We start from the raw sequence: 22,679 nt of genomic DNA on the forward strand, positions 1-22,679 counted from the left end.
ATTTTGCCTACAAGTTGTGCCTGCACACTTGGAAAAGAAGACCGGAAGCGAGCGCGCGCGAAGGTTTGGCTTCGCACCGCTCCTCCTTTAAGTTTACACGTCGTTCAGTACGCAGTCCCACATAAAACTGTGGTGAGTTCGTCTTTTTTTTTTTTGTCGTTTTTTTTTTTTTAAATTACCTATGCTATTTACACGGTTTTCATTTTTATTAGGCCTTAGGGTTTTAAGGTGGACTTTGCTACATGTTCCCAGGTGTCCAGGCTGAGATTAATGGCACCACCTTAAATGTACCACTATCACTATAACAGTAAGACTAGCTCATCTATACGATTTGAAGTACCGACAGGGCACAGCTACACACTTCAATATAGCCCCACGCCCATCTCCACGGGGAGACGATCTTTACAATAAACAAGCACTTAAAGAGATGATAATCAAATTCCACTGATAAATGATTACGTCTAGCGGGGCATACAGACTTGTCTTATAGATTCTTAAAGAATTATGCTCATTGATTGGCAATGTAGTGTATGATTCCCCCGGAGCAGTGGTTCTGAATGCTCTCGGAGAGTTAGAGCATGGAGCAGGGCTGAGATACTACATGTCGGAAACCATTACAGACACAAAGACAAGCGACACCTTTCATTCCGATTGCTGCGCAGATTCCCCGTAAATTACAGTACCTTGATACCCTAAAAGAGCTTGGAAAGGGCTTTATGAATCGTAGTTTAAGAAGAAAATCAAACTAGCATTCTGATCTATAACGCAGCCATGGCTACAATGTGATTAACGACTACTGATTATCAACAAGCACCACTTAAATGGGTTTACAGTGTTGGAAACAACGCGGCGACTAGACTCACAAAGCCTCTCTTTCCCAGATGGCTTGTGTTAGAAGCATCTATTATAGGGGGCTGCTCCTCCTCTTTCTATCTGAACGTGGCGTTTATCCTCCCACAAAATGAAACCAGCGGCAGACTGGAATAACCATGAATACTTCTTGTAAGTCTTGTAAATCGGAAACAATTGTTCAGAATTAGGGTACACAAGAGGATGAGCGGAGAGGAAGAGAGAGCAGAATACACGGGCAACGGAGAGAGAGGGAAACTGTGAGTGCCTAGGTCTACTGAATAATTCAGTAATCCCCATCGGAGGTTGAAGGAGAGGGGAAGGCCTCTCCACCAAAACCAACACCCCTCAAACCGTGGACTGCTATTGCTTGGGATGTCGTCATGCTCGTGGAGCGTTCACACCTCCTAGAAAGTGATACCTTATTATCATGCTATACCGTTACATTGCATAGAAGTTAGAGCTTACTCTAGGGCGGACAGGTAGGCGGGGGCCTCTCTGGAAAATCTGCAGGGCTCACAGCTTCATTCATGCCTTACCGGAAGGATGCTACAGAACAAAATAAATAAAAATCAATGGGGGAAAAAAAAGAATGGAGGGAGCCATTTTGGGTCCTGCTGTGCGTCGGGCGCCCCGCCGTGCGTTCCTCTGCTCCCGGCTGCACAGAGGAGAGGTGAGAGAGTTTCTAAAGGCGTGGCACAAACACTGCAGCGGCCGGAGAGAGAGAGAGGCCGCGGTCGTCGGCGCCGGGGGGGGGGGGGGCCCGGTGCGGCGCTAGCAGCTGCCGGGGGAGGAGCAGACGGAGCCGCACATGCTCAGTTTGGACGAGGACTCCGGCTCGGGCTCGGCCTCCGGCTCGGGCTCGGCCCCGTCGTCGTCGTCGTCGTCGTCGCCGGCCCCCCCGCCCTCCGCCTCGCCGTCGCCGTCCCCGCTGGCGTCGTCGCCCCCGGCCTCCGACTGGCCCTCCTCCTGACGCTTTTTCAACCTGAGGCACGACACACACACACACACACACACAGATGGAGAAACGCAGACACAGGCAAACATACAGCAAAATTCATTCCTTAAATCCTAACCCTAAACCCTAAAGTTTAACCCTTACCTAAACTAAACCTTAATAATAATAATAATAATACATTAGTCTTGTATAGCGCTTTTCTAGGTACTCAAAGACGCTTCACATACAGGGTAAAATCATTTAACTACTAGGTACTTTTATAATAAAAAATAAAACACAAGAATAAAAGTAGGTAGTTAAAACTAGAGGAATCATGAGATGGAGGGAAGGGAGAGAGAGGGAAGGAGGTTAAAGAGGTTGAAGAGGTTATCCTAATCTTAACCCTAAACTGAAATCCAAGCCCTAAACTTTAATTACCTCAAAATAAACCCATTCATAATTCTAATATTAACCCTAAACCCAAGTCCTAACCCTAAACTAACTCCTTGTAAAAGTGAGGACATGCAAAATCCTCACTTTTAAAGGTTTTCCTCCTCTTTTTATTCATATGAGGCCATTTAGTCCTCATAAGAATAGAAGTACAAGCCCACACACACAAGCAGAGAGCAATATTAAGTAGCTGAAAGTAATGAGAGGGTCTGAGTCTATTATACAAGTCTCTGCTGTGCATAATTCTAGATATTACGCCCTGCCGTTATAAATAGAACTAGATTGCCATTAATTAGAGCAATACGATATAATAAGACATTTGCCATACAGGAAGGTTTCCAAATAACGCTGCAGTGGCAGGACCTGGTCAATAATAAATGAGGCAATAATTTAGAGCAGCACTGAACCAATATTCCCTCCTTAAGATGAAAGAGTAGGTATATATTCCATGGTGTATGGGCTTGGTAGTCTTTACTGATGATGTACTTATATTTTATTGACATACAAAACATTAGACTCACAATATAGAGCCAAGGCTCAATAAAAGCTTCCCATTACCTAGGATTTAAATATCCAAGCCATTTCATAGAGAGGGGACTGTCACAGCACAGACCAAGGGAAGATGAAGTCTTTGGAACGGTTTGGAATAATGTTCCAGCAGTCTCCTCCAGATGGAATGTCTCCCTTTCAAAATTGTGTTCAAACCAATAACCAATTTCTCTTGTGAGTTACGTTTCATGCCCCATGGTTTTGTTTTATGGTGAACGTACTTTAGCATTAGCTTTGGTTTTTTTTTCCAATGGAGTGCCTCTTCACATACTGCAGCGGATAGAAGCTCTATAACTTTTCATATCTTCTTCTTGCAGTGATTCCTCAGCGATTTTACGGAGCAGCGATGCTTGGGGGTATTTTTAGTTTTGGTTCCGCATCCTTCCCTGGTTTGCTCCCAGTTAGTATGGTTATAGTGCAGGTTGCAGTGAGCAAAATGATTTTCTGAGTTTGAATACTTCATAATGAAGAAATGAATTGTAAGCATCTGGACTGCATTTCTTTTGGTTTAAGAGGAAAAACAAAACTGTCACTACTTTCCCTGTAACCAAGGTGCATAAACTAGACGAGGCAGAAAAGAACAAATTCAGCTATTCTTGCAAAGAGACAATGGATCTTAAATTGTCTTCTTGTCATGTATCCCTGACGCTGTTGTTTTATGCACCGATACATTTTTTTTTACAACATCCATTGGCCTCCATGAGTAGCTCAATTTGTTTTTGTTTGAAAAGGGAAATTAGTCTTAATTATACTAATATTTTAGCACTTGCTCTAGCAGGGGTGGTAATTTTCTGGCTGTGGTGCCGCACCGCTGCTGAATGACTAAAGAGGAAACTACTACTTCTAGTTCTGTCTGTAGAGATGATGTGTTCTTACTTCTCACGGTTGAAGATCATGAACTCCTGCTGCACCACTTCAAGGCACTCCTGTAGGTAGTCATTCTCCTGCAGGCGGCCCACACACACACACACAACACAGTCAACATCTGACTCATCCCGCTCATCAGCAACATCACTGTCATCGTCATCAACGTCATTAACGTCATCCGAATCATCCTCAAATCGGTCAGCAGCCCGACCTCAGAGGTAAAATGTCATACACTTCTTCCCGTTTCTTACTTCTTCTTCTTCTTCGTTGCTCTTTTTTAAATAAGGAGTCATGAATTGTTGGTGTGCTGTCCTCAAATTGGATGTTTGGCCCGAGACGAAAATAGAAGCTCATATTTCCGAAAGCACTTGGGGCCATGACAACAGCACTGAAGGCTCCATAATTTAATAATCTCGGTAATAACATAGTATGAGCACACACGGGCGGGCGCGCACATTAGCGGCGCGCGCACACACACACACACACACAGTCTCAAACCCTTGCCGCTATTGTTAGAGGCACAGCACTGATAACGCGTGACACACACAGGACCGACGTTAATAACGTTGAAGTCGTGATGACTGTCTGATGGGAACAGGCTGCTTCTCATAAATACAGAGAGGATGTCTCCCAGCCGCGGTAAATAACGTCTCAATCACACACGATAATAAGGCAGATGAGACGAGGAGTCAATATCCTGGTTCCAGCACACGGCAAATCAGGCTGTGTCATCTCCTAATAATTCTTCATTTATTTCTGCCAAAACAACATATGACGGTTTTTGTTGCCGCATATATTAATAATCCTTTTGTTTTTGTCATTTTGAGTTCCCAAAGCGAGTCCCACTGTTCAGGAAAGAGTCTATTTTGACACAGGAGTAGATAAAGGAGTACTTGGGAATAGTTAAGCTGTGCTGACACTGTACATATAGATATGTAAATATATATACACACTACAAACCTAAATTTAACAGAACAACAAAAAAAAAAAGTTCACCGCCAAATTTCTTTTCCCAGACTGCTCCTGCCTCTCTATGTGTATCTACGACCACGTTTTTTTTCCAAGCACTTCAAGCCTTCAAGCACTTTCCCCATTGTAAATAACAATAATCTGCTCTGAGTATGGCTGTAAAGATACGTTTGAGGGGGGGAACCACAGCATTGTGGAAATGGTAAAAAGCCTTTCCACTGGATTGAAAAAGGTAAAAATAGCCCCTCTCTATTATCAAAGAGAATAAAGGCCTTTTAACTGATATTGCGGTGCCTTGAAATCCATTTCTTTTAGCGACTTGACTAAAGAATACCACTTTCATCCTGTTCCTTCTTATAGTTTTATAATATTTTTAACTTCGATATGTAGCATTCCAACATTTTAGCTACCTTCTCCAAGGCCAGGTTACGTAAAATGGCGAAGAAGATTCATTTATTACACTATTTCACTCGAAGGAATGTGCATCAACATTATAGTTATAGACTTTAGTGCCTTGCTCAGGGATGCGGTTTCAGCATCAGCCTGCCTAGTGGAGGAGGATGTCACTCACAGACTGTGAATCCTTGCTGTTGTCTCGGGATCTGTTCTTGGCCAGCCTCTTCTTCTTCTTGTGAAGCGGACGCGACTCCAGGATCATCTCCTCCAGCTCAAAGGTGGGGTCGCAGTGGAGCCGACCTTTCTGTTAGACACACAGCATCAGTCGAGTTGCTGAGTCGCCCGTATCGAATAGTATCACACGAACACACTCACATGCACGCAGGCACCATTAGAGTTGCATAGCATAAAGAAAACTGCATTCAGCTTCCTTTGCATAATTTAGTTGCTACACTCTCTCATTGCGATCAGCAGATATGAGGAAGTGCCTGTGTGTGTGTGTTTGGGCATGCACACATATTTGAACGTGTGTGTGTGTGTGTGTGTGTGTGTGTGTGTGTTGATATTTGATCGATCCGCGCGTACATTAGGGACAAATCCGGCGTCCATCTTCTTCTCGTACACGGCGTCCCAGTTGACGTCAGCGAGGTAGGGAGATGTCTGCATGTGAGACAGGCTGGAGAAACGATGCTCCGGGTTCACCGTCAACAGCTGCGGGGAGAGGGGCACACACACACACACACACACACACACACACACACACACACACACCACAGTGTCACCTACGTCAATGTCACCCTCCAGCGACGTCACCTTCACAACCTTCACAAATCTTCCCTCCTTCTCTCTCTTTTCATTTTTACTACTTCCTAGACTCACTATAAACCCTTTCAGTCCTAATATAAGAACACAACAGCAATGTCCCCAAATGAATATCACCGTTAACCTTCCAATAATGATATTTAATGATGATTTAGTTTATATATGTTGTATATATTGTATATATATTGCACTCCTTTCTAGTAATTCTGCCATATTTTTTTTACCTGTCTTTTATTGGTGACTGGCTTTTATTTTGGCGTACACACAACACTTCCAGCCACTATTTGAGGATATTTTACAGTACATTGCTTCCATGCAATCACAAAACAACTGCATGTTCACTCAGCTTCACATATGCATATACCCAACTTCAGCTTCTCCTTTAGTTACAGTAAGAGGACACCAGGGAAATGTTAAGTCCTTGCATATGTAGTCACCAACAGGGGGCACTCTTCATCAATCAAATCAGACACTGATCAGGTTTGAGTCCAAATTGTAGCAGCGATTAGGACAGATGAACGCCACGCATGAGTGCCATCATCCAGTCCAGGGAGCAACTAAAAACCGGTGCTGATGCCGTTGTGCTTCTAATGGAATGCCATCTGTTCCTGCCTTCACCTCGGGGCAAACTTAGCACACGTACACCCAGGAAAACGATGATGGGCTGTGGCTTCTGTTGTCATGTTAACTCTCCTCCGGTTTTTTTTTTCTTTTGTCAAAGGCTGATTCAATTTTCCCCTGCAGGGCGGGTTAGGTCTGTCTCAGCGGACTCCAGACATGGTAATTGATCAGCAGCAGAGCGGAAGAGACCAACGCTGTCCGTCCAGAACACTCAGTCACTCAGACACGGAGCACACACACACACACACACGCACGCACACACACTCACTTGCTCGTGGTCACGCTCACACGCTGCAAAAAATGTCCAGTGTAACAGCTCATTAAGTCTCATACTCAAAAAGATACTGCCAAAGGAGGATGAGATCATTCCAAATTGTTTCTTGTGCATGTTTCAGATATTTTCTAGTTACCTATTTTCTATTTCTATTTTCTATCTTCAAGTGTCAGCATGTTGAAACAAGGCAGAATGAAGCAGCTCAAGAAGAGAATCACTAGAATCAAGAAAATGAGTCGTGATTCAAGCGAATGGTTGAAACAGATTGATTTGCATTGGAAACAAATGGAATTATGTCACCCCCATGGCAGATTTTTTCACTCTTTGTAAAAGAACATTTTCTGCCTCAATACAAGATTAAATGACTTGTTAAGATGAATATTATATTTGCAGCACAAACCCTTCTGTTGGTACACACACACACACACACACACACACACACACACACACAGCCATAGACACAAACTCCCTGTTCCTCTCTCTCTCTCCCACTTGCTCTCTCTGTTTCTCTGCCTCCATCCCTCAGACTCCATCTGTCGTTTTTCTTCTCCTTTGCCCTGAGCGTCTCAGCCCCTCCTCCCTCCCTCTACCTCCAGTCCCCCCCCCCAACCCACGTTCTCCGTTCCTGTGGCTTCAGTCCGATTTTACCTCGCTCTGCACCCCCCATATCACCTCTTTATCCCTCCCTCCCTACCTCCCCCCCTGCTCCCATATCTCTCTCTGGTCCAACTCTCCTTTCCAGGGAGGACCATCTGTGTCCAGGCAGCAGGGCGGGGGTCAGTTTACTTTCAATTCATTCAATTAAAAATCAAAATTGAAACTGCGATTCACACAATAAGGATAGAGCCTCCATTCTCAATATTTGTTTTTGTAACATTTATTCAGGCTATTGTAGGTTCCACAAAGCCAAATTTAAGACTTAATTTTAAGACTGGAATGAAATTTAACCATCAAAATAAAGAAACAAAAATCGGTCAAAAGAGACTATTACCAATTGAACATAACTCAAGTTCTAAAACCATAAATGGCCAGTATGAGATAAAGGACACTAGGAAATTAATTGTTTAGGGACATGATGTCCAACTGTGTTTATTAAAGCATATGATGAAAACAAAACCTGTTTGTCATATTGTATTAAGCCTGTTCTGTATTCATTTAAGAGTGGACATGCATGTGGATCAAACAGTTAACTGTAAGTGTATGTAATATAATACAACATGAGAAAATATAGCATACAGTATTGCTGGTCAAAATGAAAGTCACTATCGGTGAACCAAATCTCAACAAAAACTGTATTTGAGTAATTTTAAGACTTACATTTAGATCATTTAAGACATCATCTGAGGATTCAAACCATCCTGTTACAAGCTCTCTTCACTAACCTCTACTCTACTGCTGACCCAGTTTTAATGATAGTTTGGTTAAGAATCAAAAGATTTACAATTCATTTTGGAGAAACCCCACCTACTGACCTGACTGAGGTGAAAGTGCATTGAGCCCCAACCTGTCCAGCTCACCTTCCTCATGAGGGACACCAGGTCCTTGGGCCAGGCCGGACTGTACTGCACACTGACTGTGCTGAAGAGCTGCATCAGGGACTCCACTGAGTTACTGGCATGGATGTCATAGGGCCTCTGACATGGAGAGAGAGAGAGGGAGAGGGAGAGGAAGAAAGAGGAGAGAAGAGAAGAGGCGATAATGTGAGATAAGAGAAAACTGGAAGAGGGGTGGATGAATAGAAGAGGTACTGCATGTTAGTACGAAAAAAAACAAAAACTCCAGTTCCCATCATGCCTCACCCATCCACGCAGCACTTCGAAGACCGTCACCCCTAGTGACCACCAGTCGACTTCAAAGGCGTAGCCCGTCCCTCCGCTCACAAACGACTGGAAGATCTCTGGGGCTGAGAGCGCACACACACAGTCAGGGAGTCACTTCTGGAGCAAAGCAGGATCTTTCCAGCCAAATAATTTAAAACCCACTGGACTTGATATGGTTCACTACATGCAGTGAAAGTGCATGTTTTCCTTTGCAAAATTTCAACAAAAACCGGAGACACGCATCATCAAAGCTGGAGACACTGTCTTCTCAGAGCAATGTTCTTTGCCGCCACCTGTTCAATAATGATCAGTTCAAATGATGTTTTCTCATTTTTGTCTCTGTTGAAATCACATATCTCACCTGTCCTTGTTTGTGAAAAGCAATTTGACTGTTAGCGTCGTAGAACACAACATCTCTCTCTCCGGTGATGATGAGTGTCTCCAAAAACACAAGAACAGCTAACTGCATTTCTATACCTCCAACTTGGCCATCTCAACAGAATTGATTAGACATGGTAGTTAATTTCTGTGTTGTTTTTGACTGGGAACTGGGATCATTTCACCACTGATGCGTCTGATTTTGTGTTTAGATAATATCAACTTGTGGCTGGTAGTCACATGTTGCTTTGCCAAATTAGCCTGCTGGCTAGTTAGCTCGCTAACAAAGCTGTTTGTTCAGGTTAACTGATCTGACTCTAGAGACTAGGGCTAAGTTTTGGAAACAAATCTACCTGATCATACTATTCACTTTAACTTCGAATGTTACTCAACTGATCTACCCTCAAACCACAACAACCTTCCCAGGTATCCCTCTTTTTCTTGCCCCGTTTACATATTTAGCCATAGTTTGCACACAGCAGTTGACAGCTGGACCTCCATGATGGAGCCAGCCGTGGTTGCTAGGAGATTCGTGATGCAGCGGCAAAGCCTTTATTGCTCAAAGGGGTGCAAAGTTACCCATGTAGGGCTTTGTTCCAGCTAAGGCTGTGGCTCTCTCTCCGTCCTTTATTATCGTCGCAATGTTGAAGTCTGTCAGGTGGGCATGGCCTGGGAGGAAACAACAACACAGTCCATCAAAACTTCTATTTTCTCAAAATGTAAATCTCTCTGGTTGCCTAAAACAAGGAAACATTTTCTGCAAGACATATTTCAATATGTAGAAAAGTCAAAGCTGAAATGAATCAGACAGTAAGATAAGACATCTCTATATAAGTGGACCAGCTTTGTCCTTGTATTTGTGTGTCAGACAGGGTGACAGACACACATCCCTGACTCCTCTGGCCTTGTTACTGTTGTGACTCATTAGTAGCCTGCAGGGTCATTCCTGTGCGTCCTACTGGTCACCTTGGACCAGATACTCCTTCTGCCCTCTCTCTATATTGTATATGGTTTTTTGTCTTATTCTCACTCTTTCTTAAACACACACTCCCGATTATGCAGTAAACCCCGCCTATCCAGTGGTTCAAGAAGGTTAAAACAAACTATTATTTGCAAATCCCATTTGATCCATTTATGGTACACACACACACACACACACAAAGTAGATATAGTTCACATCCTTACCTTGCTCATCCAACAGGATATTGTCAGGCTTGACATCTCTAGAGGAGACACACACAGACACACACACACACATATCATGCAAGAATTAGCACGTCAATAACCCGAATCAATACACACAATCTAATTCCCTGTGTTTGCCCAGTCATGAACGTTTGCTTACACACTACTCAACTGTAGTAACTGCCGTTACTGTGAGTCACTCTGAATCAGAGCGTTGGCCGGGTGCCTAAATTGCACCTGTAATTCTCAGTGAAATCTCCACTTACGCACACACAACTGTGTCTGTGAATTCATGGGCTCCAGCAAAGTTTATGGACAAGCAGAAAAGACAGAGAATATGCAGTGTGTTAAGATGTGTGCATGTGAGAGTCTGTGGGAGGTGTTTGTAGGTTGATGGAGGTGTGAATTACATGTGTTGGTACAACACGTTAAAAATATGTGTGTGTGTGTGTCAGAGAGAGAGAGAGAGAGTGTGAGGGAGGGAGAGAGAGAGAGAGAGAGAGAGACTTCTCATTCTCACTCCCCACACTTCGATTGTTGCCAGAGTGTATGGGAACGCACGATCGCCAATCCCCTGGAGGCACTCGCAGGTTTGTCTGCACATGCTTATTATACTGGGCACCCATGCAGCAGACACACACACACGCACACACACATCTTGACATTTTCCAGATAGTGCAGCCCCTCTAAGCCCTCCACAGGCAATTAACGGAGCCCACACAGCTTATTTAATTATGCAGCATGTCACGCTGGTGTGAAAAATACATGTAACACACTGTAAGACGCCGAGTGTACGTCAAAGAGAAATTCAGTTCCCGCAACCTAGTGGTCTGTCCAGTGGGAGGGAAGACAACAGAGAGGGAAGGAAGGGATGAGAGAGAGGAGAAGTAATGAGCGGGAAGAGGGTGAGAGGATGAAAGAGGGAATGAAAAGGGAGAGGAGAAGAGAAGAGAAGAGAAGAGAAGAGATGAGGAGAGAAAACATAAGAGGAGAGGAGGAAAGAGGGAATGAAAGGGGAGAAGAGAAGAGAAGAGAAGAGAAGAGAAGAGAAGAGAAGAGAAGGGGAGAAAACATAACAGGAGATGAGGAAGGGAGGAGAAGAGAAGAGAAGAGAAGAGAGTAAACAAAAGGAGAGGCGGGGAGGAAACGACGAGAGGAGATGCGGAAAGGAGGAGAGGAGGCAGAGTGAAGGGAGGCGGAGAGGAGAGAGGGCCTTGTTCTTTGGGGACTCTCCTCTCTTTTACTTCTCTTCCTCTCATTGGACTAATTTTACCTCCTTGGGCATGGTGGCAGCCGACTGTTGCTAGGAGACCGGAGACCCTTCTTCTTCCTTCAGTTGGTGCAACAAAATAATTGTATAGTATTCTCCTGTCAAAAACTCACAGGGTGGAACAAAATTGTAGAGCTGGGGACGGCCACGGATACCCAGGGATTGGATTACGGCTCTGAGAGCAGACACAATTGTGTCAAAGGCAGAACAGTTGATGCCAAGGAGAGAGGGAAAATTAAAAAAAAAAACATAAAGAAAAACAGAGCGGCGGGGTTTGGGGGCTTCACATTGGGAGTTTTAATATTTACATCATGGTGGGCTCATTTATCAACCGGATGAGAAAGAAACAACTTGAGCTACCTATTGTGTTCAGTGAAGGTAGGCAGCTATAGCAACACACACACATCTGTGACGAGACACACACACACACACACACACAGAAACACACACGCCAAGTCTACACATGTGCATTATATATACCTGTGGTAATGTGACTGTATGATAAAACATGTACCTGTGCATACATATACAAAATTTGCACATATGCATACATATCAACTGTATGTGTATTATGTTCTATGCTGTATGTGTATGTGAATAGGATGGATACTCTTACATGTGCACAAATGCATGTATGCACGCACACACATGCACGCAAACACACACACATACACACACACACACACTCTAATGTTGTTTCAAGGAAGCAAAGTAGCCCAAATGAGGTTTGGAACAAGGTTCAAACAATTTTTGGGCCATCTGTGGTGTTAAATCTGTAGTCTGCCGGGACCGAGCTCTTCCACTTACTGTACTGCACAGACACTTACCGCTGTGCTCAGCATATTTCAACAAAAAGCTGCGGATAGCGAGTCCGCCCCGCTTGAGGAAGATGGATGGTAACAATTACAGGGACACACATGAGGGCTATCTTTAGATATGTAAAGTAACATAAATGAAAACAGGGATGCCCAAATGCTTAGAAGGTAATACCCTTCAGCACACAAAGGCCCACGGCCCAAGAACCAGGCTGCCATAAGAAGCAGAATAAAACATCAACTGGTCCAAAAGCCAGTCTGCTTGCATAGGGATCCTTCTGCTTATGTACAGTACATTGTCATATATTGTCTGCTACTTTTAAGTTTGTCATCGATGCTGCATTCTTAGCCAGGTCTCTCTTGAAAAAAGAGATGTTATAATCTGAATTGGACTACTACATAAAGGTTAAATAAATAAAAATGGCCATTCCACATACAGTAGTCATGATTCTGTGGATACAAAATGCAGTCACACATCTCTATCATCCTCCTGAGTCTCATCAATGTAATGCATTTCAGAACTGGAAAAAAAAGTGTACTGAATACTTTCATATAAAAATAAAAAAAAATATGTAACCCTAACTCCCCACAGGGCCAACACACTGTACAAAACATTACAACAAAACACAGAGCCACGGGCTCCAGCAACACACAGGGCAGCGCACCCGCCGTAACCACCAGGTACACGGTGTCAAAATAACGGAGGGCTCCTTCTCTCCTCGCCTGGAGAGCCAGGGAACAGATGAGTAGAGGCTGATGATGAATCATTTCTACCCCTGCATGGGCCCATCCATCTCTGGGGAGTCAGAAGGGGACCGTGCCTGCCGCAGGAGGAGTAATGTAGTGCGGATGGGAGGCTGACCCACCATCAGGAGGTCAAGGGGGAAGCAGGTAATAAAAAAGAGTAGTCAATAGAGATGAGTTGAAGGTGGGTGTGAAAGGAAAAAAAAATATTTGGAGACAGGCTTTGAGTCACCTTCATTGCCTAAAGGACTGCATATGAAGCTAGTTAGACTGAGGCATTGTGACTTTGCGGTTCTGATAAACTAAGACTGCTTACACAAAGGAAAAAAGATTATTGCAGCATTCCCTCTGGAACAGAAGGAAGATAATGTATTTGCCCATGTCATGATGTACGGCAAGGTTAAAATGAAGAGGCACTCTCCCTTTTACTAGAATTCATTTTGGAGCTTTGAGTTGCAGCCTGGCAAGCAAATCATTACATTCATAAGTCACCAAGAACATGACTGCAAGCTGGATAGGCAGATCTTTATTTATATGTGGCTGGCGCGATGAGCCTCTTGAATATTAAAAGTAAATGACGCAACTTTGAGTTGATCCTCAGAGAATTTTGCCATGCAGGGGAATTTCTAGGCTTTGAACTCAGGCTCCGGACGAGGATGCAAGGTTTAGTGTTTTTGATGGAAACAAAACATAATGATGTAACAGGCTGACACTGATGCATTTGCCGTATTTTGGATGTTAGCATTATGGATGTAAACGACTTAATGGGCTGGCTTGGGACATGGTACCGGCATTTAAAAAGCTAGTTCAATTCACATCTGTCAGTCTCTCTCTCTCTGATCTGCTGTTTTGAAGTTTGAATCAAAACAGTTCGTCTCAACCCAGAGAAAAAAACAGATTTCTGGCACCAGCGCAGGTCCCACGGCTGACAAGCGCCTGCACTGTTGTCAGGAGACCTTGACTAAATTGTTATTGTCTTAAATGTCAAAATGGTTTTATTCAATGTAAATCATCCTTATGAACACCAAGCCCTCAAAAAGACACAGTTTGTATGAGTTTATACCAAGAGTTTTGTTTCCAAATGGGATCAATAAGCCATCATTTGAAAAAAGTGACACCTACTTATAAAACACAAAATGAAAAGTATCTTAACCTAAGTCTTGGTTCACAAAGATACTGAATGATGCACTGCAGATGATGAAAATCTCCAAAATGGATATTCTGCACAGTATTAGAAATGAACTCTGAAGAATTCATCCTAACACTGTTGGAAGCTATGGGAGGCATTGAGAGAACAAACGGCCTGTTGAAAATAGGAGAAGTAAGGTGAGGTGACTGCACTTCAGAATCGCTATTCAACACTTTTCAGTCATCACAAATAAAATCTTGGTAAATAGAGAATGGCTGCTAGGTTCTTTAGATCCATTTGTTCCTCACACTAACACTGACAGTGATGTCTGGAGAGAAACACACTTGCAGGGTACATCATCATTCCCTGCTGGCAAGATGGCTATTTTTTCTGTCCATGGTTAACTAAATCTAAACATCTAATTTTCATTTTTTTTGCCTGTCTAAGATGGTGACACACTGTTAGGCTATTGTAAATAGAGTAAAATAATAAGCATCGAAAGCTGAATCAGATAAAAAGAGGCTGGTAGCGATGCTAATCAGTTTACCTGTATTCAGCACGTATCCGGCTGGCCCATGGTTATCTACAGTGTCATCTGTTCAATTCCATTACTATGGTGATGACCCAGATGACAAAATGGATAGCGTCCATAACAAGGATGCTAGCTTTGGCTTCACTCTAACCTGTGAATGATGTTATCCTTATAGGCTCATTCACACCTCCAATGAAATGATGCTATAGAGTCTCATTCATACCCTGAGTTGATATGCCTAGTCCCAAACTGATTCCCCCAATATAGTCATTCATACCTGCAAACTATCATGTTATGGACCCCCAGATAGATAGGTGTTGATTTAGTATTGAACTGTAGAAGTGTCTACACTGTACATGGAGAGATAACAGTGGTGAGGGTGAAGATAAGAATAGTCATTCAGTCAAGCTATTCCTCATTTTGCTGTGGATCCCCTGGCACCCCAACAAGAACCCCACTTATAACCCCCACCAATAAAAATTCTTCAATCCAAATGTGTACCTATGGATGATGTGCTGGCTCTGCAGGTAGTCCAGGGCCAGGGTCATCTCACAGAGGTAGAGTTTGACAGCGTCCTCGTTGAACTGGACGCTCTGCTGGAGGTGGTAGCGCAGGTCTCCTCCCAGCAGGAGGTCCACCACCATGAACATGTCCTCCTCGTCCTGGAACGAGTACCTGAGACCGGGGGGAGGGAGAGCGGGGGTCACGAGGCATGGACGCATTCCGGGTTTGGAAAGGCGACACATACTGTACACATGCTGCGCAAACAAAGGCAACGACTGAGCGTACAGGCAGCCATGTAGAATACACACATGTACAGTACAGCACCCGCAGCATAAATACAGTACACAAACACACGTGCAAAGCGTACCGTGTAAACACATATGCACACACATGCATGTTTATATAAACCCACACAAGGACAAACACTGTGCAAGGCCATATCCACATACAGCCACAAGACACGCTGTAAACATGCGTCTTGCTGTGCCCTGCACTTAAACCTAAAAAAAAAAAAATCAGCAACCATTATGCATGATGCATTTATGCATGTACACAGAAGTTGGTTTGTGCGTGAACGTGCGCTTCCTGGCAGACTCCAAACAGGCACAGTGTAGAGTAATAGATAAACACCCATCATTATCCTAATAACATGCCACTTGTTTGAAGGAATGTAAAAAGGAAAGGAAGTGATTGCCCAATTAAAGCTTGGAAAGAGCCCATCTTTGCTTGATGTGACTTAATTGAAGATTGCTAGTGGTCCGCTAAAGATTCTTGTCAATCAGGCTTACTAATCATGCACATCAAATTAAAACACAGCCTCTTAATGATCTGGGTGGGGATTTGTTAACACTCCACAATTTCTATCCCAGACACACTGAACAAAACATCAAGCCACATGGGTGCACAAACAATTCTGCTACAATGGGATCTAATATCTCATCTAAGGAAAATAATAAAGCCAGAATAATTTCTTAATAGGCCTCCCATGCAGTAAGATGCTCTCAATTCGCAGAGGCAGAAAACAAACTGACCCCATTGCGATTTCTTCTATCAAACTCAGTTTAATACGGCTGTTGCTGAGCCAATTCTTTATTTTCCCATTAAGGCTCTGATACTGCAGCGTTATTACTTCTTTTCATTGCTGCAGGTTTCCTCTGTACCTTCAGGCTTAGGCCTTGAACACTCGGGGGGGGGGGGGGTTTGGGGCACTGTGATTGGCCCCTCTTCAGGTGTAATTTCCTGCCTTTCTATAAGTGAGAAATGGGGCCCATGTTTGGTGCAGAGCGAAAATCATTCGATCTCGTCTACAGATTGGTTCTGCCACAGAGCAAAACCCATTCACGGTGCTATTCGGGTCTTTCTCATCTCCCAAAAGAACACGCAGATTAATTGATGAAATGGCCTGCGCTCCTGGATAAAGGGATGTCTAGTGAAAAGAAAGCACACTCTACAGATAGATAACCGACTCAGTGAACACTAAATACCACATCTCTCTCAGAGGAGAGAAAGACCTACCGAAAGATATGCCGTTTCTTCTTGATGCATTACGATTTGGACCTTTGGACACATGCTGATTAATTGCGGAACACTACAATATTCAACAATGACAAGCTTGCGACAAGGTTACGTTTTCCATTACCATCTATAAAGGCAAAGCTTTGTTCAGGACTCCCACTTTCCCTCCCTCTATCTCGTCAGACGCCCCGGCAGCCGATGCAGCGGGACAGTCCTGTGGCATGCACTCAATAGGAACTGACAGTAGAGCCACCTCCGTCAGCCCTCGCAAACCAACCTGACCCGACCCTCGAGTGATGAGCCTCGCTACGAAAACACGGCGCGGCCTCAGCAGATGGCCGGCCCCAGGTTGTTGTTTGCTGTTGGCAGGGTTCCCTTACCGTCACCTTTTTATCACCTCGTTGTCACAGCCTGATTCCTGCTCTCCGCTTGACAGGTGAGCTTCTTCTGAGGCGGCCGCCGTCGTCTCGGCGCGCCGCAAAAAGCCCGGGCCTTCCGCGGCCGACGCTGAACTCTCCGGGTCCCTGAGAGAGACCGGCGCGGCTCGGTCTCGCTGTCACTTCCTACCGCGTGCTCGCCGAGGTGACAGGGAGATGTCAGATACGGGCCGACAACTGGAGCATATGAAAGCTCCGGCGCTGACAAGCCTTGTCACCTTTAAAACTCTCGCCAAGGACAGGGTACAGGATAGAAATAGACAGAGACACTTTTCGGGAACACTTTTCTCCAAATAAATACAACGCGCAGTTCCAGATCTGGGCGTTCAGAGCACACAGACAAATCTGTCTGACATTCTTGAAGAACAGATAAATAATCCTCCTGCTGTCAAGGAGTGGATAGGGACACTGGTTCGACAACAGATGAACAACAAAGTTTTTTTTTACTTTTTTAAAGATTATCCAAAGATGACATCGCAGACAGATGAAATGTGATGGAAGGTTATGAACTACCTTCAAATCAATGATGTTGCCGGCAAATGGTAAAGACTTTAGGACACTGGCCATGGAATCCGTCGAAGTAATATTTTTCCACCAACCTCATTTTACCTGCCCTCTGCTGCCCTTTGCTGTACAGAAACGACCACAATTTAATAAGAGCTGCTTTATAAGAGGCTCAGAGGAGCTGCGGGTCAACAACCTGGGTGTGAATGAATGCCTGGCAGTGTGCAAGGGTCTGGGGAGAGCTGTCGCAGTCCAAAGCCAGAGGGAGGCCACGTGGAAGAGCCAGGACCGGGCTAGACTGGGACAGTCACAGCACCGAGAGAGCAAGGTTAGCCGGCTGGAAGGAGTACAAGGAACAGGCTGAAATAATCAGGCCACAATGACAAATGAGCCCAGGGAGGCAGAGAGGAGAGGGGGAGATGGAGAAACAGAGGGGAGAGAGGAAGAGGAGGAGAAGAGTTTTGAGGAGAAAGGGAGAGAGAGAGGGACAGAGAGAGAGAGAGAAAGAAGAGATTGTGATTGTGTTGGCTTTACTTGATCCGCAAAGTTTCAGTGGCCTAGATAGGCTTGATGATAGAGACAGGCCGGCTGGAACGGGCTGCATGACTCAATCACAAGACACGCCCGGGCCTCCGCTGAGGATTCCTGCAACAATGCTGTGAGTGAGCGCTGCTGCTGCTCCCCTCGCTGGCCCCCGAGCCGGTCACCCTTAGACACCCCACCTCCACTGGCCTGCTTTCACAAGGTGCACTGTGAATGTCGCATCCTCCAAAAAACAAAAAAGTTCTTCTTTAAAGTGGTGTGTCGGGGCAGTTTCGGGGAAAGTTCTTAAGTCCTGCGGCGCTGTTAGTCCACGGCGAAATAAGTCTGTGGATGCACAGCGCCGTATTAGACGAGAAAGGGACTCAAGCGCTTTTGGGAATTATCCCATATTTCATCTTTTATGAACATCATTTGAGGCTAAACTCCCACACAGGGCTTGTTATGATTGCTGACTTGGGGTGTAGAGGCTAATTTGCTCCACTGTCTCCAAGGGCTTTGTTCCATTCAGGCCTGAAATCAATATTCCTAATGGAAGATGAACAGGACACAGCACATTCATCTTCCATTCCGTTCTCTCTCTCTCTCCCTCACTCACTCTCGCTCTGTTTTCTGACTCCGATGAAGGAATGGACTGTGAAAGGGAAGCGCGCTCCACCGCTCCTCGGAATGACTCACCCCTGTTTTGGTTGTGAGACCTTTAAAATCCGTTTTAAGGCGATCTCCGGGGACTTTCTGTAAAGCTCGAACTCTTTTGACAACAGACGTAGCGACTTCCCTAGCTGCCCTCGCCACTCTCTGGGACTCGGTTATCCACAGCACTGCGGCACCTTCCATTTGGCCATGATTCACCGCTGCCTCGACAGCCCCCAAGGGAGAACGGGTGATGGTGTTTGAGAGTGATTTGTTGTGATGTAATGCTTAAGGCAAAACCTTGCTTTCATAATGATGTACACTCTGCAGGCCGGGGGATCAATTTCACCGCTACACCCTAATGCTACCTACCCCTGGTTACTTTCGACCACTCGTAACAGATTGTAAGCCAGTACGGTGCTTCCGAGTGGGGCAAAGTGACCCCCTGCACTCTGGGGCTTCACATATATCCAGGGGAAAGAACAAGTCAGCGTCTTCTCATGTGTCGCAAATCCTTACAAGGATTTGTGTGGATTTGGTGCAGGCGCCAGATGATAGTTAATTTTTACTCCTCCAAGGTAATCCATTTCAATGCGCCCCCGACTCCTACACATCATATCCAGCGAGGGAATGGTCGCGGCAATTACTGTGGGCCGCGAACTTTACAGCCGCCCAGCTTAAGGCAGCCTTTACCCAGCTGATGGGATTCAGTGTGGGTTTTCACAGGTTCCCTCCTAATGAATTTCCTCTGAGGCAACGGATGGAACCTCTTCAAACGCACGGCAGAATTTCAGGAACGTCTTGATGAAAGCGAAACCCCGCTTTAAAATCAGAAAGAAGCCATGTGTAGGTAAGAGACGAGGGGAAGAGCCTTACAAATCCTCTTAGACTGCACATCTCTAGGTTTTTTTTTTTTGACAAAACTAATCAATGCCAAATCCCTTCTTAGCACTGTCTTCTGCACCCCTCCCCTCTACTTCACGCTTTCTCCCCTCTCTCGTGATTGCAGGAATCATTACTTTCTCTGACAGATGGTTTGGTCTGTTTTCCCTCTCATTCTCTCTGACTCCACCTGACTCTCTCCATCTCGCCTTCCTGGCACCGTATCAATAAAAACACTCCTATGAAGCTTTATCAAAGCCGGCGGTTCTCGTGAGTTGCATCTTTTGTTGTTTGCATTTGGGAATATATGCAGTTCCCAGAATCCCCAGCTGGTCCATCTCAGATCCATTAATAATGTATTGGAGTGCCCAAACGCCAAGCGCCACAAATCATAACGCTCTATTTGACAAGCCTATGGATACTGGCAACTCTGCAGTCTACAGGGGATTGTGTTAAACAGCATACGCATGCAGTGAACCAATTAGGCTCCTGGTTGTTATACAGTAAGGTAGGCAATCAGAAGATGAAGCGGAGTTCTCATCAGTCTGATCTCGTTACCTGCCAGGAGATGCTGCCTCAACCAATGGCTAAATGAAGCAGACAGTTTATGCGAAGAATGCAGGTGCAGCGCATAACAATGCTGTCACGCACATATGCTTACAAAGTGTCTGCGTGAACTGGGGCAGAAATAACAAACGCACCGCGGACCCATGCTATAAATTGATTTCTTCTATGTCTCACTGTGCCGGCTACTCCCCTCTCTCCGGCTTCAGGAGAAAAATCGAAACTTTCCTTGAATTATAATTTTTTGGCTCAGCCAAGAAGGGCTTCAGGTCCTGGAGGTCATCTTTAGAGCAGGTCTTGTATGAAGCCAGCTTCATGGCGAGAAGAGACCAACCCAAAAGCATTTCTGGTCAGCCTCTGTCTGCAGGCTTGCACAATGAGGTTAGCATGACCGGGCTGGTGATGTAATGTTATAAAGCGTTGAGACAGCTGCCCGGGTTCAGGGTCTGTGGTTGCTACACAAACTCAACTTTGTTTAGCATACTGTAGCTGTCTTGCTTCAATGTGATAAGGGCCCGAGTCTGTTGTTCCCCCCCCTCTGTTGCCAGACAGTAACAGCTGCGGCCAGACGCTCCGTCACACAACTGGTTTTGCCAGCCATCTCTCTCTTGTCGCCCAATCTGGTCAGTCTGATGGTGATGGCAGACAGCCTGCTGTGAATGTGCCTTTGCCCCCCCGCTCCCCGTGCCATGATGCTTTATTTGTTATGCAGATTTGACAGCTTCCCTATGCTTTTCAACAGGGCCAATCAAATACAAGGAGGCGAGCTCTGAGCAAGATGTGGGTAGAGAGGCACGCTACTGTTCGGGGGAAGCGGTCTAAAAATGACAGAGAGCGGGGAATGATCCCCTTCAAGCGTGGGACAGCTGGGGCATTGTTAACGGAAGCTGGGCGAGATCTCATTTTCTGGGCGCTCCTCGTGACATAACCGGACCGTTTTCCGAGCGTCTCTCTGAAGTCGACTTCGAAAGCAGAGAGAGGAGGTGTGAAGTGTGAAACTCATTCCCACGTAGCCGCGAGGATACTGTATAGTGTCTTTGTCACTAATGGGCATTTGAAGTAGCAGTGGATGCAGAGAAGAAGAGAGCAGCGCATGGAAAAGTAGAACAGAGGAGGTTCTGGCAGCGTTACAGTCCTGCGGGAAATTATACTATAAAAAATACACAAACGTACTACTATAAACTCATTAAAATGCCCTCAGTTTGTTCTAGTAGACTGGCTTCTCTAGCAGGCTAAAAAAAATATATTCTGTAGATAAAACTTTAATCATCCACAACTTGGTGAGGAAATGAGCCCAGGACTTATTATAATAAGCTGCCAAGAAGGTACAAGACTTTGTCGTGGTTCATCTACTTACTATCTACACATAATCAATCTATCATGGTGTGCATGAATAACAAAATATTCCGGTGGCAATTACTCAGGGGAGATAGGCACGTGCAATATCATTCTACCAATTACAGACGAGTAAAGTGCTTTGTGTAATATGCCGTGAATGCCATGCCAGGTCCCCAATTACATTTAGAAATGTGTCCCACTCTGAGAAGAGTGTTGAATAATGAAAGCAGCTTCCATTCACCCACATATCAGACTCAAGGGAAGAGTAAGGTCATTTCAAACCAAAGTAATTATCAAATGTGTGCTGCATGGGCTCCCAGTCCAGAATGAATATCTCAATATATCTCTCCAGTGAAATGCTTCTTAACTTAATAGCTATTGGTTTCTGGGGGACAATTTGTTTTTCCAAGCATTAATAGGACTAACAAAACTTTTCCACTCAACTCCAAATGTGAAAAATATAGGCTAGTAGAGTAGATGCAACATCATCAACATATGTGCGTAGAGAATATCTATTTTATGGATGCAACAGATTTTAGAGTGAGCTAGAGACCCATGCATCTCCCTTGTGAGAAGCACTCACTGTAAATATACAAAATACACACACAGACAAAGCAGGCGGCGCAGACCACATAAAAAGTGTAAAAACATGGAATAGTCACCAGAGATTTACTAAAAAAACATGTTCAATTTCCTGTAGGATCTCAAGCTCTCTAAAGACGTTTCGGACCTCATCTCTCTCTATGCACTGCTGCTTGTTCATGTACTTCATGGCGTACATCTTCTCGGTGTCCCTCTTTTGCACAATGCACACCTGCAGCGAGACAAGGGTAGAGAGAGAGAGAGAGAGGGGTAGAGAGAAAAAGAGAGGGAGACAGACAGAAACAGAGAGAGCCAGTGTCAAATGTCTGGACAGTCTGAAAAACAAGAAACTTACACATGTGAAAGCACGAGACAAACACAGGCACGTATGCATACAGTATGCATACAATATATGTGTGCATGTGAATTTATAGATAACACATAAATGTGCTTACATGTACACACACACACACACATACATACACACACACATCTGACTGTAGAACCTGTGGAACTGCTTTGGCAGGGAAAGAACATTACATCACTGCCTAGGTGTCTAAGCCAAGTTTCAAT

At 44.8% G+C, this 22,679-nt stretch overlaps 1 protein-coding gene across 2 annotated transcripts; it reads right to left on the minus strand.

Moving 5' to 3' along the window:
- Positions 1-1,623: 1,623 nt before the first annotated feature.
- Positions 1,624-22,320, minus strand: LOC139665616 (serine/threonine-protein kinase 32C-like). 2 transcript variants are annotated; one of them, XM_071544697.1, is made up of 10 exons: positions 22,187-22,305; positions 15,109-15,282; positions 10,118-10,155; positions 9,512-9,601; positions 8,534-8,637; positions 8,252-8,368; positions 5,603-5,728; positions 5,193-5,321; positions 3,662-3,729; positions 1,624-1,834 (listed from the first exon to the last, which is right to left on the minus strand). In XM_071544697.1, exons 1-10 carry the CDS (start codon positions 22,303-22,305, stop codon positions 1,624-1,626), a joined length of 1,176 nt encoding a protein of 391 aa, XP_071400798.1. The 2 variants fall into 2 exon arrangements, with proteins under 2 accessions (XP_071400798.1, XP_071400799.1); XM_071544698.1 differs by lacking the exon at positions 9,512-9,601 and having other exon boundaries at positions 22,187-22,320.
- Between the last annotated feature and the right edge of the window lie 359 nt (positions 22,321-22,679).

This window comes from Centroberyx affinis, unplaced genomic scaffold (genome assembly GCF_046629955.1).
Source record: "Centroberyx affinis isolate AG114_WGS23_722 - 3 ecotype Tasmania unplaced genomic scaffold, CSIRO-AGI_Caff_v1 ptg004632l_1, whole genome shotgun sequence".
In the NCBI taxonomy this organism is placed as follows: domain Eukaryota; kingdom Metazoa; phylum Chordata; class Actinopteri; order Beryciformes; family Berycidae; genus Centroberyx; species Centroberyx affinis.

Coding starts and splice junctions, on each gene's coding strand:
- LOC139665616 (XM_071544697.1), bottom strand. CDS start 22,305: ATGTACGCCATGAAGTACATGAACAAGCAGCAGTGCATAGAGAGAGAT. Junction 5,322..5,602: donor ACGCCGGATTTGTCCCTAAT/GTACGCGCGGAT, acceptor TGTGTCTAACAG/AAAGGTCGGCTCCACTGCGA. Junction 1,835..3,661: donor ATGATCTTCAACCGTGAGAA/GTAAGAACACAT, acceptor GTCGTGCCTCAG/GTTGAAAAAGCGTCAGGAGG.